Source organism: Erythrolamprus reginae, chromosome 1, assembly GCF_031021105.1.
Source record: "Erythrolamprus reginae isolate rEryReg1 chromosome 1, rEryReg1.hap1, whole genome shotgun sequence".
Taxonomy (NCBI): domain Eukaryota; kingdom Metazoa; phylum Chordata; class Lepidosauria; order Squamata; family Dipsadidae; genus Erythrolamprus; species Erythrolamprus reginae.
Window position 1 is genome coordinate 115,674,870 of NC_091950.1, and position 14,004 is coordinate 115,688,873.

General features: G+C 38.4%; 1 protein-coding gene across 3 annotated transcripts in view; it reads left to right on the top strand.

Annotated features, from left to right (window-relative positions):
* ELP4 (elongator acetyltransferase complex subunit 4) overlaps positions 1–14,004 on the top strand; it is a 147,447-nt gene that overhangs the window by 30,873 nt on the left and 102,570 nt on the right. For all 3 annotated transcript variants that reach the window (XM_070762162.1, XM_070762145.1, XM_070762155.1), the window contains exon 4: positions 10,666–10,794. In XM_070762162.1, coding sequence (XP_070618263.1) covers positions 10,666–10,794 — 129 coding nt within the window. The remainder of the gene's footprint in view (positions 1–10,665; positions 10,795–14,004) is intronic.

Below are 14,004 nucleotides of genomic sequence, written 5' to 3' on the forward strand. Positions count from 1 at the left end.
GACTAGGAGAAAAGAAAGGAGGTCACACTGTTAGAATCTAACTTTGTTCAGTACATCTGCCAAAGAATGCCAGCAGACATTCCTAACAGAAAAGAATAATAGAAATGCAAGGTTTATTTCAATATTAGTTAAAGGAAGAAATTGCTAAATATTTTGTGATACAAAGGCACATTTTAATTACCTTAAATTTTCTGCTTTCTCTGTAATCTTTTTGATTGCCAATCTTCCATTGGCGCTGAAAATTATGTGCATGTGCACCAGAAGGACATTATAATATAAAATACATATGACAGGAGATGGCTATTTATTTATGATTTTAAAAATTAAATTATTCTTTCTTGTCTTAGTGCTGTTAGAAACTTGTGGAATTTCTTGTTTTTTCTGTTTCAGAATAAATCCTTGAGGGACATGTGTCCTAGATCTCTATTGTTCTGTAGCTGAATGAATGGTATTCATAATTTTATTCTCTAGACTATTCAAGTTCATGTTTATGTATATGTAGCAGAATTCTCTTCAGCTCTGGGGAGATTCTTGATGTGTGCAAGCTGTGTCACTTATAAAGGTATACAATCCAATTGAGTAAGAGGAGGAAAATTGAATTTCTTACTTAACGGTTTAAGATTATATTTGAATGTGTTGTTTTTGCATAGATAAGAAGATTAGTCTATTTATTACTAGAAAGTTAGCCAAAACAATGAGTTTTCTAAAGGTTTGTTGAGAATTTTTATAGAGTGATTGACTGGGTGGGTGGATGAATTTATTTTTAATCAAGCTATCTAAATATACTACTCAGAAAAATAAAGGGAACACTTAAACAACAGAATATAACTCCAGGTAAATCAAACTTCTGTGAAATCAAACTGTCCATTTAGGAAGCAACACTGATTGATAATCCATTTCATTTTGTTGTCAGCACATTCAACTTTGTACAAAACAAAGTATTCAATGAGAATATTTAAATCATTCAGATCTAGGATGTGTTATTTGAGTGTTCCCTTTATTTTTTTGAGCAGTGTATATTGGAGTACAAATCTCATCAGCTTCTAGTCGGGGAAGATTGACCTAGGTTGGGGGGCATCGAATAAGTAGCTTAAGTAGCTTGAAATAGATCTGTACTAGTCTCCCTTTATTTTCATTATCAGCAAAATATATTATACATATGTAGAATATAGTTTGTCGGATATAAAAATTTACTGCCTTGGATGACCCCTGGAGAGGCCAATAGGCAAAAAGGAAGCAGTGTGGTTCCTCCCATTTTTGGGTATACCAGGGTTATTCGACAGAAAGAAAAAAATATATCTTCCCTGGTACAACTGAGAGGAAGAGAACCTGTGGCCTATCAATTAAAGCTACTGCCTTATAAGCAGGCTGCCCAGGCTGTCCAGGTTCAAATCTCGGTAAAAGGTATGGCTAGCTGATGAAAGCTAAGTAGCTTGAAATAGATCTATAAAAGTCTCACTTTATTTTCATTATCAGCAAAATATATTACGTGTATGTATTTGTAGATTTTCACGGGAATAGGTATATTTGATGTGAATTTGATGTGAGGGAATTTTTGATGCGTCCAGTTTTTTCCCCATGTAGGATCGAGTGTTTTTGCGACATTTTGATGAGATCACACTAATCATCAGGCTAGTGTCCTGGGCTTTGTTTGCTGCCGTGAACAAAGCCCAGGACACCAGCCTGAAGATGACGAGTGTTTATACACTACTTACATATTTTTGCCTCCCTTCCCCATTTATGTATATGAACTTACTTTTATATGTAATGGCACAACAGCCCAGGAAGTCATCTGGAACAAGTGCCTACTTATCTTCTGATTACAATCCTTCACCAAGGGAAAATCTGCTATTATTTTTAGTAAACAGTTCTACTACTAGATATCCTTTATCATCAAGAAATTCATCCTAATAATCACTCTGAGTTGTCTCTCTTTAATTTTCTGCAAGTTAGTCCCTATTCTAGCAGTTTCAGCTTCCTATGTATGATTACAGGACCGCCTCCTTCCACATACCTCATTGCGGCCAGTAAGGGCCCACAGAGTCGGCCTTCTCCAGGTCCCGTCCCCCAAACAATGTTGGTTGGCGGGACCTCGGGGAAGAGCCTTCTCTGTGGTCACTCTGATGCTATGGAATCAACTGCCCCCAGAGATTTGCATTATCTCCTCTCTTCCGGTTTCCCGGAAAGCTGTTAAAACCTGGCCTGGAATTAAGACTGATTGTTGCAAGTATGGTTTTATAATACATGTGGTTTTAGTGATGTTTTTATTGGGATTTTTTACTTATATTGTATTTATACTTGTTATTAGCCGCTTAGAGTCCATTTGGAGTGAGCGGCATATAAATGCAATAAATTAAATTAAATTAAAATAAATAAATAAATATAGTATACGTTTATTATATCTCCCTTAAGTCTCCCACTCCCAACGTTAAATAACTTTATACTTTAAATAACTTTTCTTCATAAGGCTTAGTTTCCAGACAACTTATTATTCTGATAGCCTTCTTCTAAAGCTGCACCAACTTCTTCAGATTCCTTTTAAATCTCATCCAATAAGATAAATGTTTTCTTGGAAATGCCTTTAATGAAGCAAGCACATAAATTAGCATCACTTTTATTTTTACTACAAAAGCTTGTAGAATTCAAGAAAATACCATTCAGAACAGCAAAGGAAGAGATATATGTTTAGGAGCCATTAAATGCTTCATCTGTGTTTTCAGACTAAATGTTTAAAATATAGCTTTGGCAGTATGATCTTAAGTTTGTTCCTATGCTAACAGTAGGTACATAAAAGTAGCAGATGTGTTTCTCATTGTGAGCAGCAGAATATAAGACAACAAGAGGCTTAGTTAAATGAGTACTTACAGGGGATTTATTCTAATGATAATCTCTTCTGGAACAATGGACTATGACTGCTGTAAATTGTTTTTGGTATAAGGCACATAGTTATCTTTATGTCAGTTAAAATGTTGCAGGTGTTACTGAGAAAGCACAAAGTAATTTTATTAGAGGTGAACACCTGAAAACTAATTTAAGCATGATTATACAAACTGTTCAATATATCTGTTATCAAAAACCATATGCATAATCTAAAATGTTATCAAATGTTACTGAAAAAAATAAATGATTTTTTTACAATAGTAAAATTATTAGTAATTTTATATTAAAATCAGTATGGAAATACAGTATATAGTATATATAGAGAGTAATATAAGTAATAAATCTCTGGGGGATATGAGCAATTAGGAAATGTAATTGATAAACGAACAAATAAATATAATTAAAGGAAATCCTACTTTTCATTGCTCAGAAGTAAGCATGAACAAATGCATGGGATTTCATACTTAGATTTTTTTAAAGAAAAGAAGCATTTGCTTTCTGAGTTCTTTTCCCATCTTTTCAATTGTATAACTACCTAAAAATAGTGATCAATTTCCTCTGGATAATAAAAAGCCAACAACAAAATTACAGTTTTCAATGTGGATAGTGCTGCATTTTGATTTAGGAGCTTTTTTTAAAGAAATGTTATCAGTGTAAACAATAAAATATCAAGGGTCGTTTTCTCTAATGTCTTTGAAAGCAGTAAATGGTGAAGTAGATAATAGTATGTCACCAAGCCATTAGAATTTGGATTCAGAACAATGAAATTAATCCATATATTCTTCTCTCTGTTCTTAGAGACATAATTGTTAGTTTGTTCTAAATTATCATAATCGTCTCAATGCAAACACAATGACTAAGTCTCATAAAAATGAATGTATCTATAAATTTCTTGATTATATTTTTTTGTATTTGATACTTTGCAAATATATTAAATATGGCGCTCTCCAAAAATGTTCACCTGTTATATTGTTTATAATCCTAGAGTCATGTTCTACTCTCCTCCCTTCCCTAAATGTCATTATGACATATTAGCATGCAGCTTTGTTTTTTTAAATGTTGTAATGTAACTGAAGGAACAGCCTGAGCTGGAAGATGAAGTTAAGTGTCATTGCATTGCCATAAGAGACTCAAGTCCCATCCTCATGAATTATTTATTTATTTATTTTATTTATTTAATTGGACTTGTATGCCGCCCCTCTCCGTGGACTCGGGGCGGCTCACAACATATACCAAAATATATAACAATAGTCTGTCCAATTAATATGCTTAAAAAAAGGATTCTTAACATTCTAATTTTAAAACATTTTCATTATCCTTATTGTGCCATATCTATCATCGGATGTTGGTTGTTGGCGACCTGTTTTTATTAACAGCCACACAAAAAAGTGCTGCTGAGTTTTGTCTTAGATTTTGAAGCCGTGATTCTCTTCTTCTGCCTGGACCTGTTTGCCTTCAATCTTTCCCTGGAGAATTAAGTGAAGTATGGCATATTTTTCCAGGTGTCACGTCACATATCCAAAATATTCTGGCGAAGGTTTTTCTTACTTTGAATGTTCTGTGCGGGCTGGCTGGCAGGGGGATGGGGAGAGCGCACACCGGCCCGCGCGCCCGACATTGAAAATCACCTTCGCCGGCCGCAGCTGCGAGACCGCCTGCCCCGCCTCTCCTGCAGCCCCCTTGCTGAGAGCCCAGGACGAAAGCGCTCTCGGCGAAGGGACTGCGAGAGCGGCGGGGCGTGCATTCCCACTGCAGGAGGAGCTGCGCCCCAAGGCGGGAAGCGGAGGAGAAAGAGAGGTGGGTCGGGCGGGCAGGCGGGCAGGGGCAATGGTGAGTAGCCAGGGGCGCGAGGGGGCTAGAGGCGTGGGGGGGCAGCTGCGGCTCTGTGCACACCCTTGGAAAAGGGTGCGCGGGGGCGTTTTGGGGTGCGCTGGCGCAGGCATGCGCAGCCTACAGGGAACGGTGCACCCGTCTGTAAATCCACATTTCAAATGCTTCTAGCCTCTTCAAGTTGCTTTCTGTCAGAAACCAATTCTACTCCGTAGAGCAGCATAGAAAAGACCTTTACCTAGTGCCAATTTAGTTTTGACCATTGGTTAACTAAATTCTTGTGTATATGTAGCAATAATAAACTTTCTGTACTTTGAACTCATAGAATGCTCTTGGTTATAGTCTCACCTGTTTGTATATTCATAACACGTATATCTTTCACAAATATTAAGTTAGCAATGCCACCATTTTCATAACTGACAGCTTCACGCGAAAGAGGGTCTCATCATCCAGAGTAAGGATGTAGGTACCTGAATAGATTTGTACTTCAGAATACTCTATAATTTCTTTACTTATGAACAACACTGATTATCTGTTGGTCTCCAGATGCAATTTAAGGTACCGGTTATCACTTATAAGGCCTTCATGACTCAAAGCATAAATATTTTATATGGCCATTTTGTGTGATCTTTACATTAACATTTAAAGGAAAACCTAAAGGTAGAGTCATATGAGAGAAGAAAAAGATAAAATATATTTTTTTAAAGGCAAAACTATAAACAATAGCAATAACATAGACTTACAGCTTCACAGTACTCTATGAGCAGTTTACACATGTCAGCATATTGCCCCCAACAATATGGGTCCTCATTTTACCAAGTGTCGGAGGTGTCTATATTTAGTCCCCCATTGATGGCTGGGATTCCGACGACATCAATCAGGTTGGTGCTTTGACATCACGGAGACTCCTTCCTGGCCGGGGCCAAAGGAAATAAAGCCGCGGGTAGATGGGGAAAGCAGCCGGGCTGAGGTCGCCTGGAGGGGGCGATGGCAGTGGCAGGGGGGCAGTGACTGTCTTGTGTGCTGAAGGGATGACCGGCTAGCTGGCTGGCTCAGCTCACAAGGCCTGGGGGGGCTGATGGCCCCGGAGGCCGCTTCAGGGCAAGTCTCGGGTTCGTAAGATCAAAATGGTTCTTAAAATGAGGCAAACAAATCTTAAACCCCGGGTTCGTATCATAAAAAGTTTGTATGAAGAAGCATTCGTAAGACGAGGTATCACTGTAGTATGCTCTAATGCAGTGGTTCTCAACCTTTCAAATACCACAACACCTTAATACAGTTCCTCATGTTGTGGTGACCCCCAACCATAAGTCTAGCGCCAATTCTCCCAACAGAGCTTTAAGCTGATTGGCAGGGAGGTCAGACGGACACCCCCACTGTAAACGTCTGATTGGTTGGATTGTAAAAATATGTTCCAAGGCACCAGAATAGAAGCTTTAGTTTCTAACACCGTGAGAAATTTATCTTTTTCCCCATGGTCTTAGGCAACCCCTGTGAAACAGTGGTTCAACCCCCAAAGGGGTCCCGACCTCCAGGTTGAGAACCACTGCTCTAATGTAACAAAATGGGTTTTTTTGGGAGGCAGCAGGGGAATCCAACACATGGATATATAATGGGGTAGCCTATTTTAGTGTGAAATGAATCTTAGATCATAAGGTAGTTAACTTAGCTGTAATTAATAGCACTTAGACCTATATTTAGCTTCACAGTACTTTACAGCCCTCTCTGGGTCCTCATTTTACCGACCTCAGAAGGATGGAAGGCTGAGTCAACCTTGAGCCTGTTGAGATTCAAACTGCCAAATTGCAGTCAGCTGGCAGTCAGCAGAAGTAGCTTGCAGTACTGCATTCTATCCACTGCGTCACCACGGCTAAATGCAAGTCAGTGGTATTAAACAACTGCAAAGGAGTACAATATGATCTCAGCCTCAGACTCCATTAATAGAATCACTATTTCCAATTATAGTTCTTTTTTTAAATGTTCAATGTAATAATCATAACGAATAGCAAAAAATGCATTTTATGTTGTATTTATTGCTTAACTCTGCTAGCTACCCAGAATTGCATTTATGAGATGGGTAGCCATATTAGTTGGAAGGGTTTTAAAAGTGAAAAACATATCTTGAATTGGACCTGGAAGCAAACTGATAGCCAATGCAGTTCGCAGACCACATATAACTGCACTGTACCAGTTGAAGCTTCTGAATACTCTTCAAGAGCAGCCCCATGCACAGTATGTAACAGTAGCCAAATCTGGAGATGACTAGGGCATGAATGACTGTGAGCAGAGCCTCCTGATCCAGGAACAGGTGCAAGAGGCACACAACTATAAAGCTGTGCAAAGGACCCCCTAGACACAACTGCCAGCTGCTCTTCAAGCAGGAGTTATGAATCTAGGAGGATGTCCAAATTGCATAGCAGGTCTACCTGAGGCACTGCAACCATACAGAATTTAGCATATTGCTATAGCTGAAAACAAAAGCCAATTTAACATAGTGGTTAAGGCATGAGGCTAGAAACCAGGAAACTGAATTCTAGCCTTGCCTTAGGCACAAAAACAGCTAGGTGACTTTGGACCAGTCACATTCTCTCAGCCCTAGGAAGGAAGAAATGACAAGCCACTTCCGAAAAAACTTGACAAGAAAACTGCAGGGCCTTTTCTAAGCACTCCAAGAATTGGACATGATTGAATGGAAGAAAAAATAGTTGAGAAATCAGAGTATGGTATAACTTATTCCATAAAATTATAAAACTTATTTTAAAATACAAAGTATCACTATGCTGAAAAATAACCAATAGTACAAATCAATGCTAATCAATGTTGCTTTGAGGTATATTGAAAATTATGTATTTAACTACTTAAATATATCTAAAAGCTAAAGCTGTCTAAGTGCTACATGGATTAATAAATATGCTGAAGCATTTTGCAAATACTCTTAAGCTTAGCAGTTTCATACCAATCTATACAGGTTGTTGCTGTTGCTTTTTTTATGACATTGTTGGGCCCTAATTTGTTAACCAAAAAAAAAAAAGTGCTGAGACTTTGCAGCTGACCAAGTGTTGTGCTAATAGGCATCCCTGTCTATTATGTATGTGAGATAATGTGCTGCATGTTTTCTGAATGCTTAATATCTGCCTAATGGATCTGGTATCCCATTTCTATGGCAGGAGTTACCCAAGTGCAATTAGCATGCTAGAGTGTACTGTTACAAGGCATCCAATCTCAGTTTTGATGCAGTGACCCAGAAGCAGAAAAGGATCATGACTCAGAGTACCAAACATAGTCTAAATGAGACACAGTGCATTGTAATAGCTAAGAGGCTGAGCTTTGCATTTACAAAGTCCGTAGTTCAAATAGAACTTCTGATATAAAAAGCTTAGCTTCAAAACTTGCAATATGGAGATAATACTGGCTGACTCAAAGAATAAGGCTACGGGTTATATCACTTTGTATCAATACTCTAAAGTGAAATATTATGCATACATATTGTTAATTATACCTTCCTTTCTTTGTGTAAATACAGAATATATTGCAGAGTATTGTGTTAAACAAGGATACACATCAATCTAACTCTTCATTGGGCATATGATATACATTTCAGTAGTAAAATAATAACAATAATAACACCCTCTAATTAAAAAAAGACAACAGAAAACAGAAGTAAAATGACTGTGGCAAAAAAGACAAAGTTTATACCAACAGTAATATGTTCCTTGGATGCAATCCCCAAACATCTGGAGCACACACTGAATACCAGCATTACTATCAGTCAATTGCAAAAGACAGCTTTACTTCGAACAGCTTGCATCTTGTGACAATACCTTTAACACCATCAAACATCTACCTATACCCGGTCCTTGGGAAAAGTTTGATAGGTGGATAAAAATGCCAGATACAGTCTAAACATCTGGTTGACTATGTGACGAACCATAATAATAATTTTTAAAAACCCTTCATGGATATAATCTTGACATGGGGAAAGGTCTTTAGATACCCTGATACATTTTGGCTTGTGCAGAAGCTCTGGGAGGGCATTGCAGCTTCCAGAGGGCCTCCAGGGGGCGGGGGAAAGTGGCCCTGAAGCAGCCTCCGGGGCTGTGGTAAAAGGGATTCCCCACCTCCTTTTGCTTGCAGTGGAAGTCCCAAGGCGAAGAATCCCATCAACTCGGGGCAGCCCACCTCCTTGCTGGGGGGTGGGGAAACAAAACCAAGCAGAGGGCATGCAAAGCGGGGGAGCCGGTGCGCGCACCGGGGCGGGTATTTTGGCTTGGAGGCTGTGTGGCTCTTCCCTCCCCCCCCACGGAGGACCGGCAAAAGCAGCAGTGGGGGGCTTCAACTGCTTTAAGGTGACGGTGCTCAGATGACTTTGGCAGTGCAGCATCTCATAAAGGTGTTTGTGACTCGGAGGATCCCCCGGCGGGGCAGGCAGCCTTGGCTCAGGCCAGCATGTAAGTGGCTCCGCCTGGCTTCCCAATGCCAATAGAGGAGGGGGATTTGGTGGCTCTTCCCCCCCCACCCCTTTTCTTTTCCCAAAGGGTGTGTGTGCGCACCTGGCCCAGGTTGTTCCTCAAGTCTTTGGAAAGGCTGCGGCCATTTCGGACACACATACAAACACACGTTTGGGTGTTGGCATTTGAGGTGGGTGGGCGATGAGGGTCACAAACATCTGGACGACTGGCATGGCCCCAAACTGATGCTTTCTCAGCCCAGGGGCTGCCATCTCGGGGGATTTGGTTAGCCAGGATGCATGTTGAAACTTTTCTAGACACGCTCGTGAGAAGCGAGTGCGTGCATGGAAACAAAAAAATGGGGATGGGAGTCGTCGTAAACACGTCTTGTGTCACCTTTGAAACCGAGGGTTCATCTGGTGCGGAGCAAGGGCCCGCTTAAAGGGCCCACAGCTACGAGTGGTTGTGAGGAGGAGGGGCACAGGTTGCTGCAGTCCCAGGTTCCTTCTTCATTGCTTCCTCCTTCCCCGGAGGCGGGAGGGAGAAAGGAGGCTATAATAATTGCGGGTTCAATCCTGCTAGCTCGGCTCACAAGGCCTGTGTGGCTGACGGCCCCGGAGGGCGCTTCAGGGGCGCTTTCCTTAGTGAGGAAGCCAAGAACAGGCGCTGCGGGGATGGCAATTTTTTTAAAAAGCCGTAATGTTTTGGATTATCCTAATGGGCTTGCATGCATTATTCGCTTTTACATTGATTCCTATGGGAAGCATTGTTTCACCTTACAAACTTTTCTTCTTATGAACCTCGTTAAAGAACAAATTAAGTTTGTAAGATGAGGTACCACTCTATTTCCTATTTTGTTACATTTCAGATAGTTTATAATTGTATATTATGAATTATTATTGCAGTACTATCTTTTGAAGTGTTATTTCTTACTTATTTCTCCTAGTTTTCTGTCCTATTCAAATGTATTAATTTTCTCTGCTTCATTTAAGTAACTGATAAAAAGATATTGTAAAATTATAAGTTTTGCAATCCTCTACTCAAAACTTCTTTTAGTCTAGTGAGAAACTAATTAATGATCACCTCTTGAATATGCTTTTCAGTTAACTGTGACATTACAGTCTAACAGTGCTATAAATTATATTTTACCAAATACATTAGATTATATTATCAATTGAGTTGCTAAAATCAAGATAAAGTACTCCACCAGCATCAATAGAGGTCATTAATCTAATTACCCAATCAAAAGGTATGATTAGGAGATAATCTGGGCAAGATCATGCTGTTTTTGTCTTCTTACAAATTACTTTGCCATGATTTAAAAATCTTCCTTAGTACTGAAGTCATATTCTAATATTCCATTCTTGAATATAAGAAAAACTTTTGAGAATACTTTAACATTCTTTAACATACTTTTATGATGCTGTTATCACTTATCTTTGCTACATAATAGATTAATCATTAATTATTTTTTTATTTTAAAAAGTAAAATATTATTTTAATTCAGGAACTTCCATGTCCTCTGCCAAATCTCTCTGACAAGGAAATGGGAGAAGTAATAACTGTGAAATCAACACAAGATTCTCAGGAGTCCATGAGAATAGCCTGGCGTTACCAGAACAAACCAAAGCAGGAGGTAAATAATATTTCACAATTTTATTGTAAACCTTCAAGATTTTAAAGTTAAATTCTACATTAACAAACATAAAATTAATGTTCTTTGAACAATCTTAAAAGTATTCTGCGAATTGCTGTTGGCTTTGGATCAGTTTAGTTTTGCTATCCAAACTAACATTCTGTTCATGGATTGAGAGGAAATGTTGACTTTGAATATTACATTGAAATAATTGGGGGGAATATAAAGAGAAAACTACCAGGATCATTTGATGAAATCAGGCAGGAATTTAATTTGGTGGATGGATGGTGTCATTTAAATCTAGAGGGCAAGCAGTATACATTCTTTTCCCACCTACCCATATTCTTTTCCCAATATACATTATGTTCCCATGGGGGGGGGGATATAAAAATCATGCCTACTTCCAAGACACTATATAAGAGACTCTCTGTTAGAAACTTGGCACAAAATTAAAAATGAGCATTATCCAAAAATTCCCAAATGGTTATCGATGATAGAGGCAATCATCTACCCAAACTTATTGAATTACAAAAACATAATAACTTACAAGCAACCTCTAGATCAGTGTTTTTCAACCAGTGTGCTGTGGCACACTATTGTGCCGTGAGACATGGTCAGGTGTGCCGCGAAGAAGGAAGCTCAGGTTCCGGTCTTGCAAATTTTTGTTGAGAGAGTGAGAGTGAGAAAGAGTGAGAGTGAGAAAGAGAGAGAAAGAAAGCAAGAGAGAGAGAAAGAGAGAGAGAGAAAGAGAGAAAGCAAGAGAGAGAAAGAAAAGAGAGAACGAGAGAGAAAGCAAGAGTGAGAGAGAAAGAAGACAAGAGAGACAAAAAGAGAGAGAAAGAAGGCAAGAGAGAGTGAAAAAGAGAGGAAGGGAGAGAGAGAGAAATGAGCAAAAAGGGGAGGAAAAAAGAGAAATGAGAAAATGATTGAGACAGAGAATGAGAGGAAAGAGAGAGAAACAAAAGAGAGAGAGAAGTGACTCTTGATTTAAAGCATATGATAAAAAGCACCCAAAGAATAAGAGAGAGAAAAACCCAGCCCTCACCTGTTTTTGGAAATGGTTCAAAAGTGTGTATACACACACACACACACACAAGGGTGGGGAGGAGACAGGGATGGAAAAAAGAGAGGAGAGTGTCTTAGGGTGTCATTTTGTGTCATTTTGGTTGGTGGTGTGCCCCAGGATTTTGTAAATGTAAAAACTGTGCCTCGGCTCAAAAAAGTTGAAAATCACTGCTCTAGATGACCAAGACAACCTTAAATCAAAACAAGAATGAAATCTGTGGAAATAGAACTGGATTCCAGTCCAGAGCTGTAAAAACGATAATATCCCCACATCATCAATGGTTATTAGAAAAATTTTGGAATGCTCTGAGATGTGTAAGTAAATATCAATGAAAAAGAAGATACAGAATTCTATGACGCTTGGAATAATTGGTATAAATCAGGGGTAGGCAAAGTTGGCTCTTCTATGACTTATGGACTTCAACTCCCAGAATTCCTGAGCCAATCCTGCTAGCTCAGGAATTCTGGGATTTGAACTTCATATGTTATAGAAGAGCCATGTTTGCCTACCCCTGGTATAAATGGTTAAATCACAACAACAAATTTCAAATTTGGTTATAAAATGTAAACTATAAAGAAATAGCAAATGTTCTTAATCTCACAGCTTATTTATACAATTAGAGATTTATACAATTAAAATGGAAGAAATAGATATTGAATATATAGTAGAATTCTATGTTCAATCCAATCCATTGAACATAGAACTGGATAAATGATAGTGATTGTTTATATTAAAATAGCAATATTGTGAATTGTAAAAATATTTGGAAATTATATAGCTGTAAAAGTGGTTAGCTTTTACCATGTTTGTTTGTATTTTATTTATTTTTGTATGTCTTGTTTTTATGTTGTTTTTCACTAGAAAACCTAAAGATTATTTTTTTAAAAAAAAAATAATAATAATTGAGGGGAATCAATACAAAACTTTTCAATAAAAATTGACACTGAACATGAGCTTTTAGTGTAGATGTGTAGATGTAGTGTAGTGTAGATGTCATTAAAGTTGTTTAATGTTGATATTGACTTGTAGTACTAAAAAAAAAATAGGTGCAGAGATCAAAATGGATCAAATGGTATGCTGACTCTAATCCAATGATGGCGAATTTATGGCACATGTGCCACAGGTGGCACAGGAGCCATATCTGTCAGCACACAAGCCTTTGCCCTAACTAAGCTCCAGCACGCATGTGTGCACCGGCCAGCTGATTTTCGACTCACACGGAGACTTTGACAGGGCATTTTTGGCTTCTGCAGGGCCTCCAGGAGATGGGGAAGGATGTTTTTGCCCTCCCCAGGCTCCAGGGAAGCCTCTGAAGCCTGGGGAGGGTGAAAAATGGACCTACCAGGCCACCAGAAGTTGGGAAATGGACTGTTTCTGGCCTCCAGGGCGGCAGGGGAGGCAATTTTCTGCCTTCCCCAGGCATTGAATTATGGGCACTCGCATAGGTGCAATATTTATTTATTTATTGGATTTGTATGCCGCCCCTCTCCGTGTGTGCACACCTGCTTTTGGCACCTGAGGGGGGAAAGGTTCAGCATCACTGCTCTAATCTATATTAAATATAGATTAAATATATTAAAAAGTAATGTAAGGATTGATTATTTTGACGCAATTAAAAATTAGATGGAAAAACATGTTACAGACTACTATGGAAGTATGTGGAAGTATACTATTGGCAATATGAAAAATAATTCTTGCTGGAATGAGGAAAAAAGCATTAAAATGATTGCTGTAAAAATGAGGATAAAGAAAAGATAAACTTGAATTATAAAATATTTTCCATAAATACGGAGCTGAAGATTGGTTACTGAGTGTTAAAATAAAGTATAGAATAAACTAAATGCTTAGCAAATTGTTCAACATTTGCAAGAATATCTCCTTGGTTGTTTAATAGATGGATCAATGAATATATAAAATATATTTGTAGTCACACTAGATGTGTGTTGCTACATTGTTGGTTGAGATCCTAAATTATTTTCAGTGAATGTTGGGTGGATTGTATGATGGAATAAGAATTCAACATTATTAAATGCAAGACCATAGTTGCTGTAAATTATAAATAAATGGGGAAAGTAAGCAAATAAATGAATTTGTGTAAATAGGAATACTAAATACTAAAATAGGGAAATTAATCTGAAAAAAAT